The following is a 22,296-nucleotide window of genomic DNA, read 5'->3' as shown; positions in this document are numbered from 1 at the left end:
GCTACAACCTCCTTTCAGGTAGTTGTAGAGAGCGATGAGGTCTCCCCTCAGCCTCCTTTTCTCCAGGCTAAACAACCCCAGTTCCCTCAGCCGCTCCTCATAAGACTTGTTCTCCAGACCCTGTCATTTCCCTGTAGGTACTGTGCGACGTTTCAGGAACTGTGAGTTCTCATGTAGCTTCTACACGTCAACATTACCCGTATCAGTGCATCTCAAACAGAAACCTAAAGTCAGGGGAGGAAACTTGCAGAAGCAAGGATCAAAACAATTTCCTGCTTTCATATTTCTTGCATTCTTCTGATGCCCGGACTGCTGGATTTTCAAAGATGGGGAGCCTGCTCCTTTTCCAGTGGTTGTAGCTTTACCTATGCACTGGAAAAATGAGCCAAAACAGTGGCTTCAGTACTAAACAAACTTGGCTGAGAGACATAGAGATCTAGTGGTTTTAAATGAAGAGAAATGAGGTGTTATAAGCTTTCATGAGTGGCATGGAAACTTTTTCATAGTTGAGAAGTTTAATCTTTTCTTGATTTTGCGAAACACGTGAGAAACAGAATGATTTTGAATGTGGCATGTCCTCTGACTCTCTGTTACACAGTTACTACTACTAAAACCACAGGTTGTCAGCCCTTGCTGGTGGTTTGCAACACCTGTGTGGGCCAGCAGAAAGGGCAGGGCTCAGAGAGTAATTGGGAACACCTGGGGAAGTACCTGCCTCTTTTTGTTGGTTGTGTCTGGCTTGATGTCTAGCTTCTTCTGGAACTATGAACTGAGTGGGGAGCTGCCTTAGAAAAAAAATGGTAGAAAATACAAGTAAGTGCTAAACTTCTGTGTTTTTTGTGGGAATGGGTGTCTGACCAGGCTAAGTGTCTGTTTAAGATGTGAAATGCTAGGCTTTTTGCTGATGGTAGACGAGCCCTGCTTCCTTTTTTAGCTATAAGGAAGAGGAAATTAGTAACTAATCAATTGTAGAGAAATTTGACTTGAGATTTTAAGGACTTCATGGTCCTATATTGTTTGAAACTACAGTCCCTGCTCCTAGGAGAGTGCAACAGAGAGGGAAGGCAGCATTTTCTATAGGGGTCCTGTGGAGAAAAGAAGGAAAGGTAAGAGGCAGGAAGAACCCTGATGCAAAGGAAAAGAGGCTTCCACTTGAATCTGTGGTTAGTTTTATGGCCACACTTCTTTATAATGAGCTCACCAATGAAATCTGTTAATGATATGTATCACCTAGGAAAGATTGCAATAGCAGCAGTAAATGGCTTCTTACAGTATGGCATTGTACTGCTTTATGTTTGTAACTGACTGTAAGACCTAACGCTCATTAAAATATGCTTTTACCACTTATAGACAAGATCTTAAATTATCAAGCCTTTACAGACCACTCAAGTGATTCTTAATATAAAGTGTGATTGATTTCTGAAGGTTTTTCTCAGGTCTTTGGTATTCACTGTTTTCCCATGTTCTCCCATTCTGACCAGACAGTAAGCACACCTCATTTGTTCCAGATAGGTAATTGAATGTGAAAACTAATAATTCCAGTCAGCGAAGCTGGCAGCATAATTATGTCTTGATACGTGTGTTGTGAGGAAACTCAAGTGCATCTGAAGAAGCTGAGCTGCTGCAGTTAATCTACCATGTGCGGTAACTAATTTCATTGGAGAACTGAAAGTAAAATGAAAATCTTGCACTAGGACCTTAATGAGAGGATCTTTGCTTTTGCCAAAATATTGACCCTGCCGGCAGTGTAAAGTGTGAACAAAGAAATTAGATTGCCTTTTTGCATACCCCTGACTTGGGAGGAACGCCAACGTGATTTGTGTGTAGAAAACTGATTGATGATCATGCCCTGTCAATGGATCTTAATTGGAAAACAAGATAAATCAGAGAAGAAATGACGTTTTCATTGCATGTGGCCCAAGACTGATTCTGTGACAGTGAATCAGTTTAAGGCATGTATTACTTCAAAGAGATTTCTAGTTACAACAGCTATATAATTCTTATAACTTTTTGAATGAGCATAAATTAATTGTAACATTGAAATAAACTTGGGACAGTAGGATGTTTCTGTTATTCCAGTGCAGCTTTTTTGTAGTTCTTATGCCTTATTTTTCTTTGTGAATTGTGCTGTTAAGTCAGTTAAAACATTGTATCCTGCCATTCATTTTAATTATAAAACAAGATTTGGGACACAGTGGGAAGGGAAGGATCTTTGGGTCATTGTTCATACTCAAACAATATGCAAGTACCACCTCATGATACTTCTTTCACAGCCTGATCAACATGTGTCTTAAAATACTTGGGAGTAGTAGGGACAACTATTAAACAGGAAGTTTTTCTGATAGTTAGCCCTCTAATTTGCAGCCTGAATTGATTTATGGCTGGTGTGTACCCCTTTGCCTTTGGGACAATATTATCCTGTGACTTACACAGCACTTTTCCCTAAGGTTGTTTTTCCCCTTTCTGGACAACAAGCACATCTCCTGTCAGTACTTCTTTTCCTGGGTGAAACAAAATTTTCTGTCCTTGTTAAGCAGATATATGTCCTTTCCCAGCTGCAGCAGCACTAGATGAAGAGGTTGCCATCTTCTAATTTGTCCCCCCTTCTCTGGAAATTAAAATCCATTATTATCTACCAGCAGAGCTACTGATGTGAAAACACCCTGAATAGTCTTTGTGAATCTGTTTTTGTTGACTGGTAGTTAAATTGGGTAAGGTGTAGCTAGTTCATAGTGACTGAAATAGATTAGGAAGTGTTCACGAAAGCAACCTTAGTTAGCATCTCTAAGAGAGCTGTAATGTCTAGCAGAGAAATGGTGATGGGTAAATTGGAGTAGAGTGGGAGAGACCTTCTTAAACCAGCACAGTATGGATTAGGAGAGAATATATGTGTATGTCTGTGGGGTCCTCTGTGTGAATGTTTTATCTGAGCTTGTCCTTTTCACCCAGTTCTTCAGCTGGGCTTGTGTAAGATGGAGCAGGTTAACAAGCCCCAGAGAGTGACTAGCTTAGTTATACTCAGAGCATTTAGTTTCTCCTGACTGCCAACACTGATGAGTCGTATGCGGATTTTGTCTGAGTGGGTCACATGTTTGAAAAGAAAATTGGGTTTGTGCTGATGAGATATTTTTATCCTAAAAGATCTGTTAACTAAACCCAATATTGAAAACTTTGAACTGGTAGGGAGTGGATATTTCGTATTTGAATGTGTTGGGGGGGCAGATATTTTCACTGTTTTTGTCTTTCAGTAGTGGGAGGTGTTTTACAAGGTGGGCAGCAGTGTTGTATACCAAAAATGTCTTATGGGGAAGAAAAAGGTACAAAAATTGTAAGCAGTTCTAGAGCAGAATATATATATTTATTTTTTTATTTATTTTTTAATAGAGGTGAGAACAACTTGCTCCGATGTTGAATCTTTGTCCTGTTTTATTTGGTTTTGGACTTCCTGTATATTAAAAATGTAATTTCTTTTTACTTTTAAACAATGGCACTTAGTGCTCTCTTATATTCACTGAATGCTGTGTGCACCAGTGATCCAGCAGACTGGTATGTCGTTGTGTAGCATCTTGAATGCACAACATCTGTTACTGGTCCTCTGTAAACTGAATATCCCTCATAAACAGAGCACACAGGCTTGTTATAAACAGCGCTATTTCAGGAATTAAATATATATTTCATAATTTAAAGAAGTGTGTAAGTCCTATAGATAATATACTTGTATAAATGCCTTCCCCATGATGTCTTGGAAGACCTTATCTTGTCTGTTTGCTTTTTCTTCCAATTTTTTTTAATTTTATTTTTTTATTCCAAAACATACACATTACTTTTTTAAAAGTTTCATAAAAAGATTGCCTGGTCATCCAAGTTAGGTACTCAAAATCCACTAGCTATTCTAATTTCTCCTTGGTACAGAATGTTTTTCAAATGGATGGAATACAGGACAGCCAGAGAGGTGGACCTGTTCAAGTAGGAGAGTAGAAGGTCCAACTAAGTACTTAAAGTTCAGGTTGTCCACTCCATGCCTCATGGAGACATGTATAGACATACTTTTTGATACTTAGCATTTTCTAGGGCTGGCAGGTTGTAATTAAAACAGTGCCAGTTTGTATCTGAAAACCAAGAGAGGTATGAATGGAATCTCGTGGTACCTTTTTACATATTCATTTTGACTGTAGAGCTGCATTTAGGGTACTCGCATAGAAAGGCTGGCTGGAGAACACTTGATTTTTCACTAAAATCATGAAGGTTAGCTACGTTCTGAATGGTGGTGCGAATACATTCGGCAAGATCACATGCAGTTGTGAAATGTGAGGAAGCTGGATGTTATGTGAATGTGGGGATGTGTTAGCTATTGGCTCTTCCAGCAGAGATAATCAAAGCTTTGATGGAAGAAACAAAATGAGCACATTTTATGAACCAAAGCCATGAGCTGAATGAGGGCAAGACTTGTCTTCCTCAGCTCTTTAAACATCAGGACAGATAACATTAATGCACTTTTGAGTGTTTTCTGGCTCAGGCTCTGGTGTTGACTTATATCAGGCCTTCTTGTTACCTTTTTCCTCCTGCCTCAAGTAAGCTTTAATATTCTGCAAGCTTGGACTCTGCAGGCTTTTGTTCTCTCCTAGCAACACATCTGCATTTGATTTCTACAAATAGTTGACATGTAATTCCTCACAGTCAGTATCTGGTTTTGTGCCTGTTTCTTCCATCTTTAGCTTTGGAGTATGATAGACTCTTTTTAATGCTACTGTGCCTCTATTCATGCAGTGTTCACGAGGACAAAATAAGCAAAAATCTCCTTAGATGATAGAGATGCTCTTTACCATAATGGTAAAATACTGAATTAAGATTGAGGCTTATACAAACAGACAAATTTCTTTTCCGCTCATGTTGTCTGACTCATTAAGGAGAATTTTCAGATAAGATCAGGTTGTTTATGGTATTTAATTCTCACTTTGTGTTTTGTCACAACCTTGCTGTGTTGCATGGCTTCTTGGAGCCTCAAGGGGTGGTTAGGCACTTTTACTTGTTTTTTCCTCCCAGGACAAGAGAGAAATACAGTAAGACCTGCTGCTTGACTACTATATTCCATTGTCTTCTGGATTTCATAGTTCAGAAGTTCTTCCCAGAAATGTTTTAATGATGGAAGCCATCATAAATTACATGGGCATTATTTCATCAAGATAGCTAATAAAAGTGTAGGAAAGTATGAAAGACATCATGCCAACCTGTATTGTTTTGAAACTCCCATCCTTCCACTTTCCATCCTGTATAAATTTTTTGCTATTATTCTCATGTTTAGTAGCTAAATAACATGTTATTGCTAAGGCTCAGTGTTCAGGTAAGCCTAAAGAAAAGGTGCTCTAATAATCTACAGCCTTGGTGACTGCTTAGTTGGGTTATCATGAACTCTAGATTTTCAAAGAGCAAGATGGCTTACTTCAGAGATAAGCAAACAGACAGTTCCTCTCTTACCCCCAGCAGATCAAGATGCAAAAGGAATATGTAATTTATAGGGAACGATTTACACTCTGGGTTTAGCCCCTTTTTTGCTGTTTCAAAATCGTCTGAGAGAGCGTAAGTTCCTTGGATGAACAGGCTTAATACTGCTTGCCATTTTTTTGCCTTCTCTTATGGGCTGCAAACAGTTCAGTAGAAGGAGCTATCACAGTGTCTTCAAATTCCATACTGGTTACCCAGCGGTTTCACAGAATGATTTCTTTTCCTTGAACGGACACCTTATTTTTGTATTGAAGGAAAGAGTTGGGAACGTTTCCAGGAGAGGGATCTGAAAATGGGTTTGGAAATGTTATATTTTAAACTGTATATATTGCAGCTTCTACTAGTTTAATACAGCCTTCCTGGGTCTAATTTAAGGCTCCTTTGGAAGGAGGAATATTTACATATAAATTTTTTTTTCTTGTTATATTTACACAAAATAAGTGCATGACTGGCATAGTGGAAAGAACTATGATAAGTTTTTTTCCTTTGATCTTTTAACTCCTCTTGTTATGGCCAAGGCTGTCTCTTTGAGTATGCTAATAGCTCTTCAATTTGGCGAATAATACCTCGCTTATACTGATAAAATTTCCTACAGGTGACTGAGTATGGCAGAAGATTGAGTTATTCCCCTTGTGAGTGAAAATTCATGGACAGTGCTGTGCAGTATTCAGGCAGCTTTACTTACAATCTTGTGGGCATGCGGGCCTTTGAATTTTTTCAAGAAAATGCTTTGATATTTTCACTGGCATCTTAAAAATAAGCCTGACGTTTTGCCATTAAGAAATAATAGAAAAAAGGAATCAGAAATTGAATAAAAGTTCATTAGTGAATGAAAGCTCTTTTATATATATATATCAAACAGCCATCAGCTCAGTGCTCATAAAAGACAGAAACTCCCATTGCCATTGAGAAAACATTTCCAATGAAGCAGGCACTCCACCATTGACGTCTCAATCTTGAGCTTATAGGGAGACCCACAAAACATCCTCAAAGATGAATCTGGAAACTAAGCTTTATGGCTGTATCGTTCATAACCAGAAAAGTGAAATGATATGGGTACAAAATACTTGTGGAAAAAGCTGCTGCTTATAACCCTAGCTAGTTTAATTGCACAGCACTCTGAATGGCTGTACTTGGTGGAACAGAGGAGGTAGCGACTGCAGTACGGGTTGAAATATTTTACATGAGTTCTGTCAGGAAGGAAAATACTGATGGGTCTGTGAGTTCAGATCAGTTGTTCTAACCTGTACTTAACCTGAAATTTGTTGCTTTGGTTTGACCTAAAGAGGAGCTTGTGTGCCTGAAAACTTTCCCGAAAACTTGTATTTTTTTACAGTTAAATCAGGTGGTGCAATAAAAATACTATTCTTCCATAAAAGACAAAGATTAATTTTGTCATTTTTATTTTCCTGCAGTCCTAAAAGTGTTTCAGTAGAGTTTTTTTGTTCTGTCTGGGCTGTTGTTGCTTGTTGGGGTTTTTCTTGTTAATCAAACTGAATAAACTTCATTCTGTTTATGGCATCTTTAATGACAGCCACACAGATCATCTGCCAGTTTGGATCCTTTATATCTAGCACACAGGCCGTCCATTTGAATCTTCATGCATTTCCCAGAATTAGGAATATTTTAAAATATTTTAAGTATTTAACTAATGCCAAGCAAATGCATTTGTTATGCAGAGAAAAATTATTTTTCTCCTGTGTAGTGATTTGCTGATAAGAAATTAAGCATTCAGTGACTCTGAGGTTGATAATATACCATATGTATAGTAATTAAATATTACTGAAACATCTGTGACACACCTTCAAAACAAAACTCTTCTCCTTGCTTGTTTTCTAAAGGCAGAGTCCCAGCAGGGGGCTCCCAGGTAACACTGAGCAATCTTTAGTAGTCTTAATGCACACTAGTTGCCCACACTTGGATGATAGTTCTGTATACTTAGAGTCTTTATTTTACTTAAGAAAGGTTTTAGTTGCTAAACTCTTTTGGCTCATCTTAAAGTGTTTCAGTGGAAATTGCTGTTCCTTGAATCCAGAGGTAGATGGTGAAAAGCTGAAATTCTTGCCTTAGATCTTTTAAAAATCTGGCTCGTATAGGTCTTGTGCCAATTTAGGCTTAACACCGTCTAACATCCCAGACAGAGCTTGGAATTCTTATGCATTTTAGTAATTTTCTGCAAACGGGTTAAGTGTATACCCTGTATCAGGAAGAGGCAGCATTAATTGTATTAAGAGCAGAATTATCAGCCTCATGTAAAGTAATAATTTAAAAAATTAAAATTGATATACCATCCTAGAATCCGGCCAAAAAACCAAATGTGCTAATTTTATAGCTGTTTCATTTATTTCTTTTGGTGAAAGACTCAGCAGTTGGAGACCTTGTAACAAGACAAGTAGGCCAGTAGTCAACTGTATTTCAAATGATGCCAGCTGGGGTCAATGGAATAATTTTTAGGAAATAATTTTACAATTTTTTTATTCTCTCCCCTCCCCCCATTTGCAAAATGTCTAACTAAAGATTTCTCAAAAGTATTTCTTCAGAAACATTTATTTAGGTAATGAAATATCTCTTATAGACTAGTTTATGAGCTAATAAAATAGAAATTGACTTGTGTTTTGTTTTTTTTTAATTGGACTCCCAAAATGTATTCCACAGATGTTTTCTGACAGAAGAAAATAATGGGAAATGGGTTAAGACATTATTTGAACTAAATCCTTACCAATAAAATAAATATGTGCAACGTTTTTCTTTCCGTCCCTTGATCAGAACACACTAAAACTAATAAATACAGCATTGGGGACATACAGGTGATTTACTTGGATAGCTGTTAGGCCTTTTAAAAACTCTTAAATGTTATCTCCCATTTTACCAAAAAATAGATAGCCTTAAGAGATATGGTCTTTCCTTTGTAAAAAGGTTTATCATCAAACCTGAGAACAAGTTTAAAACATCCCACATCAGCTAAAAAAATAAAAAATGTTAAGTTTTCCATACCAGATTTACTGTTCAGTTTCTTCATTTACACAAATATATTAGGAACAGGACTGGAAGTGGCTTTATGCTTCCAGTATAACCATTTGATCACACTGTCTTACATAGTTTACAAATCCATCTATCTAAAGATTATGAAAAATGCTGCATTTGTAGTCTCTTGTGACCATGCTTTTGGAGGTGGTTAGAGTGGATCTGCTAAAAGAGACATCAGCAGCATGCAACAGAACATCAGATAGTTAAATTTCCCAGGCCAAGGGGTGCCAAAGGGTCTAAACTTCCCCAGATTTCTTCTGCCTGTGCCATGATGCATGGGAGATGTCAGCTTACCCTTTGTATGTAACTTTTCTTCTCAGATGACAAACTTTTCTGTCTGATCTATAGAAATGATGGTAATATAAGAGGGTATATACATATCTTTTTTGGAAGATGATTGGTGTCTTGTTGGACCAAGCCTATTGTTACGCACATGGCTTTGAAAAATTGGTCTTTGGCATTTTTTCATGAATGTGAAGAACTGGACACTTTTCACATGTGGAAAATACAGTTTTGCAAAAAGGAAGCATAAATAATTTGTACTTGTTTTGATTTGTTTTTAGCTGTTCTTTCCAAAGAGAAGCTAAGTGTATACACTTACTGACCTGACTCTAGGAAGGACCTGTGTGTGGGTTTTTTTTTTTGTTTGTGTGTATGTGTTTTGTTTGGTTGTTTTGGGGTTTTGTGTGTGTTGTGTGGGTTTTTTTGTTGTTGTTGTTTTTGGGAGTTTTGTTTGGCTGTTATTTTTAAAGGAATTTCAAGAACTGGAGCCAATGCCTGTCAGTGGGACATGTTGTTGTTGGTACTGAGGTCGGAGGCTGTGACTGCTGTGTTACTCTGACTTGTGAGCAGGTACCTCAGCTAAGGTGAAACCAGGCTGAGGGAGCTGAGGCTGATGTCGCTGATTACTCAGAGATCAAGAAATAGTCTGCAGTCAGTTCAGACTCCCATGTAGGTCACTCCCATGTAAATCTACCTATTGTAGGTTTAACTGCTGAGTGAGTTTCAGGTTGCTTTGTCCATGCTTTTGACTCTTGCTTTAGGCTCCAAGTAGCTCCAGTACCTCTGATACTTCTAGATTCTTCCCTGAAAGATGATGTCTAATTATATTTGTAATCCAATCAAATACATCATCCAAAACTACATAAATTGTATTTGAAGTACCTACCTCCTCGTATCTGCTCAGGCTGACTTCTCAGTCTAACAGAAAGAGGTCAGACTTGCAGTGTAAGGTGCGATTGTATTACCAATGCTATAGCAATACTTGGTAATCTCACCTTGTTAACAGCTTTATAAATTAAAACATTCTAGTTGTCACACAGTTTGCCTCTTAAAATGAGGTCATATTTGCCTGGCAGTTATGAGACCATGTATGTTGATACTCTAGCAAAAGTGCCAAAGAGAAGAATGTACTATTGTATTTTATAGAGTAATTAATTTTACATTTTGTTATACTCAAGGGCGCGGCTATTTTCTAGATTGTAAATTCTCTTACAGCTACTTCTAAACTAGGCCACTGATATTTGAGAAGAAAGGCTAATCCTCTTTTAAGTGGAGATATTTGTAGAAGAGTGAGGGTTAAGGAGAAAATACATTGTCTGAAAACTTTTTTTTTAGGCTTGATTATTTGCATCTTAGCATTGTACTCAAAAACCACTTCTTAATCTGTCTTAAAATTACTTAAAACCACTGTGTTTGATTTCCTTAGTGAATTAATCAAGGCAGGGTTGCTCTTGATGCTGATACCTTTAAACACTTGATATGGTACAAGCCAACCTTCTGCACTGTGCAGCACAGAGCAGGTACAGCCTGACGGCTGTGAGCTTTGTGAGCAAAGGGGATGTCTCTGAGAAGCAGCAGCGCCCACAACCTGGCACCTCTTATTAATTTTCCTTTTTCACTTTGTGTGGTGTTAGCGAATGGGCTGTCCCAGCATTTGTTCAGGATTTCAGCAGCTTTAGGGTAGTGTTAGGACAGTTCTTGTCTCTTAGAGAGAATACCGACATTAAGACTCCTCTTTCTTGTGGATCTAAGTGCGTTCATCAATTTGGTGCAGTTCTGGTAAAATATTTGCTGCCTCCCCTAGGGCCTTAATTTATCTGCGTGATACATCTATTGCATAGAAAAGTACAGATTTACCCCTCACCCCTCTAATTTTGGTTGAACAGCTAATTCACTGATGTCACTGATCAACATGAATATAAATGAAATGAGAGTGAGGTTGGTTTTAAGCAGCTAAGAACTTACGTTTTCTCCTTCGATAATAATTGTTCTCAGCATACTCGAAATTAATAGCATGCAAATTGGAAATCTGCAGCAAAGTACAACTTTAATTACTGTCTCTTTTAAATTTTTATTATTAGAGGGAAATGGATTTGCTTTTTTTATTAAATGTCTTTTTAATGAACTTGAAGACCTGGAAAACACACATACTGTGGTATCTACCAAATGTATGCTGATATGAAATGCACTACTTAAAGTATGTTAGCATACTAGGATTCAGCACAGATCTCTACTGTTATGTACCTGTATATAGCATTATATAAAAACATACACTAAATAATCTGTACTGCTAACAATACATACCAGCAGTGGTTAAATTGCAGTGGTTTTTAGAAAAGCTTTTGCCTTTTTCTTTCAAAAATACAAATAAGTGGTGTAACTGTATATGTCCATTTGGTGTTCCTTGCAAAGTATAACCAGCAAGGCACGTGTTCAAAATCTAGTATTTCAGGGAAAAAGCAAATATTGTAGTTACGCAAACTTAAGCGCTAACTTCTAGAGTATGAAGACGAAATATGTACCACCACAGGGGTGTGTACGCAGCTGGCCACACTGATACAGTAGGAGTTACATAGCTCACTTGTGAAAAGCTTGTGGGGATTTTCTTTCTGGTTGCTCAATTATAAGATATCTGTGCACCTAACAGGTTATCGGGCACGAGCTTTTATGGTTTGTGAGAGGAGAAAGCTGAGATAGTAAATATATAAAAGCTCCTTTCTCATCTGATACCTACCGCCTAAAAGCAAGTAAAGAAAGAAATACTCGTAAAAAAAATTGCCTATGCTATTATTGGATGAAGTGATTCTTAGAGTGTATATAAATTTATTTGAAATTCTTCTTGATCAAAGGTACTTCAGTGTTAATCTCTGCCATTAAATTTATTTTTACTTAATTTCTGTCTCCCAATGTGAGGCAACTGTAAATAATAGCATTATTTACACACACTAGAGATGAGCTTTGGTGTGAATGGAGTTCTTTCAAAAATAAATAAATAGTAAAAAAATGTAAAGACCATTATATTTAGAAGTGCAATTTTGATGCAGATTGGGTTGACAGTGGCAGAGTAATAATTCCAAACTATTGGAAGACCTTTGCACTTCTGATATGAGAGAAAGGGAGGACTTGCTCAGATTTAGTAGGCAGAACATAGTCTGTAAAATAGAGGTTAAGAAAATAATCCAAAAACAATTTACACCATGACAGTAAGAGATGATGTGCTGTATAGAAAATATGTAATCCATACTTTGCAGTGTCCTTCAGTTTTAAATTAAACATTTGTTAAATGTTGTCTAATTATTTTTTTATTGTTCTTTGCATAGCAGTAATGTGGTTAAATAGTATTTTAGCAATATTAATATATTTAAATAGGTGACATATAATTTCAGTAATCTGAGTTTGATCTAGCATCTGCTTGAATGAAGTGGTCTTTGAATAAAGCCTAGTGGGCTTTGCTCTACAAAATGCTTATAATTCAGTTCTTAAAAGTGCTGTACTTGATAGCCACAATCAATTACAGCATCTAAATCTTGTGTTTAAATTCAAGCCCGTGAAGCCTGTTGTTGTGACTCCACCAGACTGCTTATGTACTTAACTACTGATTACAAGAGCCACCACTCACATATTTAAAGCTGAGTCCGTGTTAAGTACTTGTGCGTTTTTGCTGTTTGATTTTTTTTTTTTTAAATACACTCTCTATAGGAGTCATTCAACCTGAAGTGTTTCCCTACCTTCCCTAGGTTATTTTCACATTAAAAAGTGCTATGTGAAAATGGAACAAAAATTAAGTTGGCTGAAATTGGAGGAAAAAGTTCTAAATCAAATACAGGGAATTATCTGACAATTCAGTAGGAGTTTATGAATAGTTGCTCCCCACAGAGCTGCGTGTTTCTGCCACGTCTGCTGTTTATTGGGGGTAAGGGGGGGGGAGATTTGCCATGCATGCCACTGCAGGGATTTCAGTTTGCGTGCTGTCAGTGATGAGGAGAGCACCTCTTTTTTGGGATGGGCAGCTGGTGGCTTCCCCCTGGCTGTTTGTGAGGCCATTTGTGCTAAAGGAAGACAGCAAGGCTGTCTCTGAGTTACGTCTGGGACTTCTTACCCTGCCCTGGCAGCTGGAGATGGACCCTAGCTTTCTTCCTTTTTCTTATAGTTTTGAGTCTTCCATTTCCATTTGTGCTATTTATTAACTACCAATGTGCCTCCATTTTGTGCTTGACACTGGATAAAACCTCAGTGTTTTGGAAGCAGTCTTTTTGGTTTGCACAGAGAAGCCCATAAGCAGTTACAGGTTTTCTGGTTTACCTGCAGTAGTAAAGGTCTACATAAATCACGCCCCGTAAGTTTTAAGGGCTGTACTTACTTTTGTCTTAAATTTCCTCAGTTTTGGCTGTGTGCTTTCAGTTATAAATTACTACAATGATCTCAGTCTCAGGTATTCTTCATCAAACAATGTTAAAGAAAGGATAAAACCCTGTGTTGATTGATTGGTATGTTACATTATATATAACAAATGTGTGAGTAAGGTAGTAGTGAGATTGCATTTCACTGTATATACAGCATTACACGGACATAGCATAAAGGTTACAAATCCAACTACTCCAGAGCGAGGAGGTGCCTGAACTGAGATTGTCTCTTCAATTTCCAGCTGTGGTGTTAAGCAGTGAAGTACACAGCAGGCTCTGGGGATGGGTATAGAGCACTGCGGTACATAAAGTTTCCCCACCAGTGCCCAACTAAATATTGGAGAAGTAAAACAATGATGAACTGAGCTTCATGCAGCAAATGGACTAAATGTGCTGGTCCCCCACTGATTTATCATCCTGTAGCACTCTGTCCTTTCCAATCTTTGTACATTAAGTAGGGGAATAAGAAACCGAAAGAGTTCCTTAAGAAAGAGTACTGGGAGCAGCTGGAGGAGGCAGGTTTGGGGAGAAGTGTTCATGCCTGGAGATGAGTGTAGCTAAGCTGGCGGGGAGTGTAAATACGTGTTTCAACATCTAAGCTGGAGAAAAGTCTGGCTGGACCTAAAAAAATATTTCTGAAATGCAATGGGACCAGTGGGGAAGTAGAGCTGTGTGCTGCTACTGCCGCGTTGCTTGCTGCTAGCAAGTTAGATGGGTGCAGGGGATACCCAGCCTGAGGAGGAGACAACCATTAAAAAAAAAATAAATTGAAAAGTACTTTTTATTTGAACTAGAGTAATGCAGTGGTTGTTTGTGGTGAGCTTAGGAGTGGCTAGGTTACAGTTCCTTTATTCTTGCTATTTTTTGTTTTGTGTCTGAACATAATTACATCTCTTTGTTTTTTATACATAAGACACATCTCTCTGTGTCTGAAAAACAAAGAGAGAAAATACAATTTCTGCAGGATTCTTTTATTCTGTTCCACATTTTTTCCCCTCAACTAGAGCATGTAACTCTTCTTCAGTTAGATTTGCTCACTCATTTTTGCTCACTCATTCACTAAAAATGAGTAACGCTGAGAGTATCTCGCTCCCTGGCGCTCCTTCACCTTTCTTGCATAGAGCTATGAGACAGACTACAACTGTACTGCCTCCTTCCAGCAGTATTTAAACAAGAACATCCCTCAGCCTCCGCATAAAAAAATAACCTGTATCTTAGTACGCCAGTGCCTGCTTGAGTGTTATTGTGCTTCATGCAGTAAATTGCAGACTGTAGCTGTATTGAGATGATAAAATATATATTTTCTTTTTTCTCAGAATGTATTATACAAACCAGTTTGCAGTTTCTATCAGATTAACTGCAGTGTGTGGGAAATGACCCAGGACAGACTGTGTCAAATTAACCAGCTTTGAACATGGTAAGAATGATCCTGAAAATGCATTTTACTTTATGGCAATGTCACATACTGATGGTGCTGCAGCTCCCACGCAAATACAGACGATGTTCTCTGTTTTGACTTTATAGCAGGGTGGAAGAGTCCTTGCTCAAGCATGAGCGAGCATAAATGACCTTTGGTGCTTTTTTCCCTTTGGTAACCACCAAGGGTAAGGAGTAGCTCTTTCTCCTACAGCTACTGAAGCCTGGTTAATAAATGCAGCTGTATTTTGGCCGTGCATGCTGTCTTCCATGCATAGACTGTTGGTTCCAACTGCTTTCTCCCCGTGGGTTTAGGTACTGATCATTGCTCACTCATTTCCTTGCACCAGCCACGCCGTGCCCAAGGACTGGGTTACAGACTAGGAAGAGGAGATGACAGCAGGACTGATAGAGGGGCACAGACAATTCGAACAGTCCGCAAGCAGCGGGAGGGACAAAGAAGAAAATCCATCTGCCTCCGGATCAATCTGCCGTGTCCTCTTCCTCTCCTTTTTTCCTTCTTAGTTAAACAAATGCTCCTAGCAGTGCATCTCCTGTGATTAGGGGCCATGCTGGCTGCCCATCAGGCACGTTTGCTCGTTTAAGGGTAGTCTGTTGGAAGAAAGTTTGCAGCAGGCCCAGTGTGACCTGTGGCAGGCTGAGCTGGCATCCACAATGCATATGTGAACTGCCCCCCTCACCCCTACCCCTTCCTAATAGCTGTACATTGAGGAATGTATTAATTTGCTTGTGAATCCTGAAAAGTGACCCTCAGAGACTGAAATGTTTTGGGAGGTGGAAGAAATGACAAATATTTGATTGACTTATTTTTGTAAAGTTCTTGTATATCTTCAGGTTTCAAAAATATAAAGGAAGTCCCAAATTGGTTCTTGTGAGCCTTAATACCGTGTAACCACTTATGAAAACACTAAATAGGAGGAAGTAAAGTTTTCTGTGTCAGCTGTGATCTAATGTCTTGCTCTTCCTTGGATTCTTTACTCCAGCATAACACGACTTCTTTTTTTTTTTTTTTTTTTTTTTTTGACAAAAGATGCCCACTGCTAAATCTTTTGGCATTGATACATGGAAGAAATAGCTTTTTGTATCATTTTCAAAACTACTCTATCACCTGATAAAAGAATGCTCTATAAGTTGCCCTGTATTTTCCTGTAGAGTAAAATAAAAAGTAGCTTTTTATTTCAGTTAGATGACATCATTTTTTATCATTTAGAAGGATTGCAGTAATTTTTTTTTGGCTGGAGCTGTTTAGTAACACAGGTGAGGACAACCTATTGAGTACCAGCGTAGGTAGGCTGCTTGTTGCCATGATGGGATGTTCTCAAAAGTACCCAGTAACTGACTCTTTAATCAAACCCATGAAGGTGTCTGGAGGAAAACCAAAACTCCGTAGCCCCAAATCATGGCAATACAAAACCAGTCCAAAAAGCAGTGAAATTTCACTGTACTAAAAGATGTGAGCTCCTGGCTAGCAAATTTCTTTAGTAACTCTCAGATATATCACTAAAATAGAGACAGTCAAGAAGGGAAGTTTACACTTGAATTTACTTTTAAGACTGTATTTAAAACAAAAGCATTCTGCATTTAAATATAGCTTTTCTTGTATTCCACCTTTAGGATATGCTAGATGGACTTCCATGGATATTGCATGAATAAGTGGTTAGTAAATCCAGTGTTGCATGGGTCAATTCACATTTGTGAATTGGTTGGAGATAGATGGATGTCTCTTGCAGTGTTTACGTCACAGAAGACCTTCTTTCTGTAAGAAGTGGTGAAATAAGTCCTTACATTGAAGGCAAAGATCATCCTTCACCCCTGTCCCCTTGCAGTTGTAGCAGTGCCTAGCAAAGTGGCATCCTCTGCTGCAGCAGTATAAAAATGTGTGGTCTCACTAAAACCAAAGGTGGTTGGTGCTCCAAGCCAGACCTTCACGTGCTTGTCACAATATGCTCAGTCCCCCTGCCTTGAAATAAATGAAGTCCTGCTCTAATGAAAGATGGGTTTGTGTCTGAACGTCAGAAGGAAGGGAAATCTGTGTAATGGTATCACTGAAGGTATGTTGCACTACTTAACAACTAATACTTTTGAAGGATATGTTTCTTTCACCACACCAGATGAAATTCTGCTGATGTTTATTTTGAGGCAATATCATGATAACAGAACAGATGTCTTGGAAGCAATAAGATGTCATTGTTCTAGTGAACTGCTGAGAATTAAGAGGTGGCATAAAAATACTAGGAAAGGATGATTTAAATCAGAGCTTCTATTCTTGACATCATGACATAAGAATGTGAGTATGGAATTTAATACAATAAATTAATGTTTCCTTAAATATCTTAAAGACAGATTACATCTCTAGCATCTTACCCAGGAAAGAGGAAGAAAGGACAAGCAAAAGAAACAACAGCATGTGTTGGTTTGAGAATCTAGATTTCTGAGAGAGCTAGAGAATCTTGCCTGAAAAGGCAATAAAAGTAATGAGAGATGCTGCTAGTGCCAAAAGGGTAATAGCTAATGGGATCTGATGAATTATTAAAAACGGGGAAAAAAATAAAGAAGAATCCAGTATTTTACCAGCTGTACTGGGACCAGCCTAGAGCTGTCTCAGACATGAGCCTCATGGTGCTGCAGGTTTGCACATTGACTCAAAGGGATTTTTTTTCTTTCTCTTAGGAAGCAGGTGGCTATACCACAGAAAATAATAATAGCTGCTGGTGGGAGTACTTGATAGAAACTGAAGAATCATGCACTTCAGGTACATAATACTTAACAGTGACACTCAACTTCCCTGGCATATTTGAAATGGAATTCAGTGGAAATATTAATGTGGAGTTAAATATGTTTATGTGTGTTTACTTGCTTGGGCAATAGGAAGGAAGAGTTATTTTGAATAATGTTATGCATTATTCATGAATGAATAATTAACAGAAGTAGCATTTGCAGTAAGAGACATAACAGCAATGCATGATTTTAGAGGGCAGAAGGTTTAGGAGTATTCTGTGTCTGTACAAGTTTATATGCACACATCGTTCTTTAAACTGTGGGGATATAGCAGCTGAAAGTTACTGGTAAAAATAGCTAAAGGGACTGGTTTTTTTTTTTTTTCATGATAGAAATAATACTATAATGGAGACATACTGAAGTGATAATGCTTTATTACATGATCTAAAACCAGTCCAGTGTATTCAATGCATATTTCCCCTGTTTTTTCATCTGTAAAGCCAGATGATTAACCTTGTTTTATTTTTCCTCAACTCTGTTGAGACTGAACGTTGCATTGATGCCAAACTGCCAAGTACATGGATGCAAGCAAAGCAGGTTATTTAAAGCTGCTGTGATTGTTCCAATTCCTGTTTAAAGAAGCCAGTAAAATTTCATATCTGAGCCTGAAAAGAAACATTTAACTCTGGACTGAAAATAGAAAATTTGTGTGGGGAATAGGAGGCACGGGTGAAAGCAAGCATTTAAATCATCCCTGAGAGATGGTTTGAGGCCCTCCCTAATTTGCTGGGAACTCAGACCCTGGTCTGCAGCGTAATTGGTGTTGTCTGTCTTGTTCAAGTCATGCCAGGCCAATGCTCTGTCTTCAGTAATGAAAGTGAAACTCGCAGGTCACAGCACAACTCCCACCTCTGTGAGAGGTTTGGTGATACTGTCTTTACACTCTTTACTGCACAGAAGCCAAACGCAAGCTAGTATGTTGCAAAGTTTCTTCTCTACTCGTGAGACTAAGATTGGACCTGTGCTCAAATTTCTAACAGGCAATGCTGAATTTTACCTAAGAACAATTTCTGCAGTGCTTTCTCCTGTTTTATTTCTTATGAGGCAGATGTGTCATCTGGTATATGAAGAAACTGCTGTTTGTATGATCTAAAGGTAATCTGTAGACTGACAGAAGCATATTTATTACCATGAGGAAAGTGACCACTAATAGATGCAAACTTAGTGCAGTAATTGCCATCTGTTGTACGAAACCTGTTTCAGTGTCTCTTAACTTCATTCTTTCTTCTGCTCATTTGTTATCTTTGTCTTTGATCAAATCTTTCTTGTGGGATGGGGACACTACATGTGTGTTCACTGGCAGGTGGCAGACCAAAGTCTGCTCACCAGATGTGTCTAAACAGCTGCCTTGTCCTTGGAGAAAACACGGCACATCAGCTTGAGCTGTGAAAAAGACCTGACAGTGGAATGTCTCTTTCTGCATGTGGTTGGCGATGACAAAGCTGTTGGTGGAGATGGTCATATCTGTCAATATTTGGCCCTGCTGCAGCCTGAGCCCCTGCTGCCTTCTCTGGGGTGAGAAAGTGGGGGAGTCCAGAAGCCTGGGAGAGCCCCAGGTTGCCCCTGTGCCAGCGTGCATTAAGGGCATGAGGCAGGGGTGAGGGAGGAGAAGGGAATCGCCCAGTACTAGAGTGCAAGTGTGTGGAATATAGGTTGCACTTTATGTGTGGGGTTTTTCTGTTTGTTTTTCTTTTTTTTGGTTTTGTTTGGTTTTCCTACCCAGAGCAGTGAGGTATTGGATGGAGTGTTAAGTTGCAGAGCTGCAGCTGTTGCAGAGTTGCAAAACTGCTGCTTAACCATTCAAATGGGAATGGTTATTTAACCATATGAACTAGCAACCTCGTTATGTGAAGGTGACCATCTTTGCTGTTGCACTGGAGGTTTGCCTGAGCACCTCTGAGGGGAAGAGCACAGGCATTATGCTCGGGCAGGGTCACAGCTTCTCGGCCAGGCTGGTGCTTTGTGGATGAAGCACGTGAGAAGACTTGCAGCAGGTTCACCAGATGTGTCACAGCTTTTGCTACCTCTGCAGAAGACAATTATTGATATCAGATGTATGGCACATATATGGAAGTACATGCATGGCATACATTTCTAGGTGTAGTTTATATTGTATACAACTGCTTGTGAGGGACCACTTGGCTCTAATGTACATTCTTGCCACTATGCAAATCCTGGAATGTAAATAAATTTAGTTCCTGGCCTTAAAAAAAAAAAAAAAAAAAAAAAAAAAAAATTGAAAAGTTCTCAGGCCAAAAAGCCCTCTAATGATAACTGCCCTGCTAAGCTGATTTTCAGGAGTAAGTTTGATTGAAAGGAACCGTAGGAGGTCTGAAGGCAATGGGAAAGATGTATTTTTCAAATGCTTTGTTTAGCAGACGATAATGACAGCCTGTAGTTTATCAGCTATTTCCTCATGGGTTCCTTGTTTTCTTTTTCATGACTGAAGTAGCAGGTTTTTCTGTACTAGAACAGATCTGGCTGTAGCAAAGTGCCTGTGTGGTCCTTGGTAGCGACTGATGCACTGCCTGCGAATCTGACAAGTTCAAAGGAAAACTTATGATGAACAAAAATAATAATTTTTAAATGCTTGAATTGATGGGGTGGAAGGCTTCTTCTAAGTGCATGGGTAGTGTTGTATTTTAAAAGGTTATGTTTTTATAGGCTAAGAGGTCATTTCAAACTTTTATTTTCAGTAAGCTCTAAGTTATCTTTCCCCAAATATTATTTTCATTTTGAATTGCTGCAGCAGTTTGGGTTTTTTTTCAGTCCTGTCTTAAGTATCGTTTTGAGGTATTTCAGCTGGGTTTTATGCTTTATGATTTTTTTTCTGATTAACTGAAGTGTGCTTTCACGTTTATATTCTCTGGACGTTATTTTCACTGTTGAATGATACAGTGATCAAAGGTTGTTTCAAGCAGGGGATGTTTTTTTTTCCAAGCTAAGCTACCTTAACTTTAAAAATAATTCAAAGCGTACTCAGGCTCTGCAGCAACTTCAACATAACAAATAACTTGGTTTAATTTTAATTTTACATTTGTGTACCTCATCATTAGATTGCGCCTGTTAAGATTTTAGAATATATTTTTATCTACAGGGGTTGAACATAGTTTGCACCGTATGAAGAAGCAGTTATGGTGTGAAGAGGCAGTGATAAATCAGGGCAGATTAAAGAAAATCTGTACTCGGATGTATAGATAATCCTTAGGACATTTGAAAATTTAAATGAATTCTTTTTATTCCCTACCAAATGCTGGTCGCATTTCTTCAGATGACTCCCAATTTTATATTTTACATTGTTCTAAAGAACTGCTGGAGAATTTCAGAAGGAAGGAAGTGTTTGTCTAAGCTATGATTGATTACCAGGTGAGAACCATAATAAAGAACTCATTAGTAGTGTTATGCTCAGAACAACTGAAAGAAACAGGCATTAGGCTTTGTTAGTTATGGCTACAGCTATTAAAGGTAGTTTTGATGCCCTGAGGAAAATTCTTGGATGTATTATGGTGGTCTAGACGGAGTATTTGCTGACTCATAAGCTGCACTAAGAAACCAGGAAAAAGGCAAGGAGAGCAGCATTGGTACTACCTGCACTTACCAATCACGACTTGCATTCTGCCAGGACAGCCATATATCCAATTAAAAAACTCAACGTACCGTAGGCCATATAGGACTGTCCCATCTGGATGGAGTCGAATCATTCGGTTTTTCACTGTCACCCCATGGACAAATGACTTCTTGTCATTTTGGAAATACGTGTCCGGCACCCAGAGCTGGTCAGCCACTCTGTTGTCCAGAGTTAGGTTCAAAGGTATTCCAGAATAAGAGAGCCTTTTATCCCTCCAGGACTGCTGGAAGTACATGGTCAGGGTGTAGTCCTAGGGAAGAAATAAGAAGGGCTTTTTGTATTTTGCATACTGATTAACTTAACAGAAGTTTATTTTTAGATAACTCTCAGTAACTGAATATCAGTAGCAATAGGAAATTTAAGGATCGTTAAGATGTTGTTGTCATTAACCATGATCGTAAGCCTTGGCTTGTTTGTGTTAGTGTCGAACTTCACACCACTCACAAATGGTAGTGACCACCCGCGGTCATGGGCTTTCAAAACCTCCTGAGCCAGAGGGAATACATGGTACATTTGGGTCTCCAGCCTGTGGATCACACTTGCACGTTTTTTGATAGGTTTTCTTTAATGTGAAAGAGCAGGGTTTAGCTGACCTCAGCCAAATAGCATTGCATACCATTGAGGACACTCTTTTGATATTGCCTGTCTTTGTCCTGAAAGATTCCCCCCACAATCCAGAAAGGCCAGCAGTTCCTAGACCTCCTGAGAAAGAGCAAATACGATCTCAGAACATATAATGGACAAATTCCCATTCTGCATCTGCTGAAGCTGCCAGATGTAATGACCTTAGACAGCTGGGCACATCTCACCTCCGCCTGGGGAATGTGGTGCTATTACCACATAGAAAATGAACATCTCTTGATTATCATGTTGTGGCTTAGGTGAAATACCATTTATGCAGTCCTTCAGCTTTCACTTAGTCTGAAAAGAAATTGTTCTAAAACGCTTCTGGTCTGATTTACTTCCTCGTGTCTGTCTTTCTGGGAATTTGGTGATTTTAAAGGTAGTCAATTTTTTAAAGTGGAAAAGCCCGTGTACTTTGTAGCTGATGGAGTTCTTAAAAGATGACTTGAACAGCAGTATGTGGAGTATTAGTTTTCTTTTCCTCATCTCCTCCCCCAGCCCCCTCTTCAAGTGGCAGGTCACTTTGTCACACGTCTTAATGGTAGAAGTGTAGCAAAATTATAGATATTATTGAAAAAAATGGTTAGGGGTAAGATTTTCTTTTATGTGAAGGAA

The 22,296-nt window shown here is 38.6% G+C and overlaps 1 protein-coding gene across 2 annotated transcripts in view; it reads right to left on the bottom strand.

Moving 5' to 3' along the window:
- The window catches only part of GABRB1 (gamma-aminobutyric acid type A receptor beta1 subunit), a 65,721-nt gene extending 44,420 nt beyond the window's left edge, over positions 1 to 21,301 (bottom strand). For both annotated transcript variants that reach the window (XM_009283588.1, XM_009283589.1), the window contains exon 1: positions 21,087 to 21,301. In XM_009283588.1, coding sequence (XP_009281863.1) covers positions 21,087 to 21,292 — 206 coding nt within the window. In that variant the 5' untranslated portion in view covers positions 21,293 to 21,301. The remainder of the gene's footprint in view (positions 1 to 21,086) is intronic.
- Between the last annotated feature and the right edge of the window lie 995 nt (positions 21,302 to 22,296).

Source organism: Aptenodytes forsteri, unplaced genomic scaffold (assembly GCF_000699145.1).
Source record: "Aptenodytes forsteri isolate BGI_AS27 unplaced genomic scaffold, ASM69914v1 Scaffold102, whole genome shotgun sequence".
Classification (NCBI taxonomy): Eukaryota; Metazoa; Chordata; class Aves; order Sphenisciformes; family Spheniscidae; genus Aptenodytes; species Aptenodytes forsteri.
Note: the sequence above shows the minus strand (reverse complement) of the source record. Positions and strands in the feature narration are given on the sequence as shown.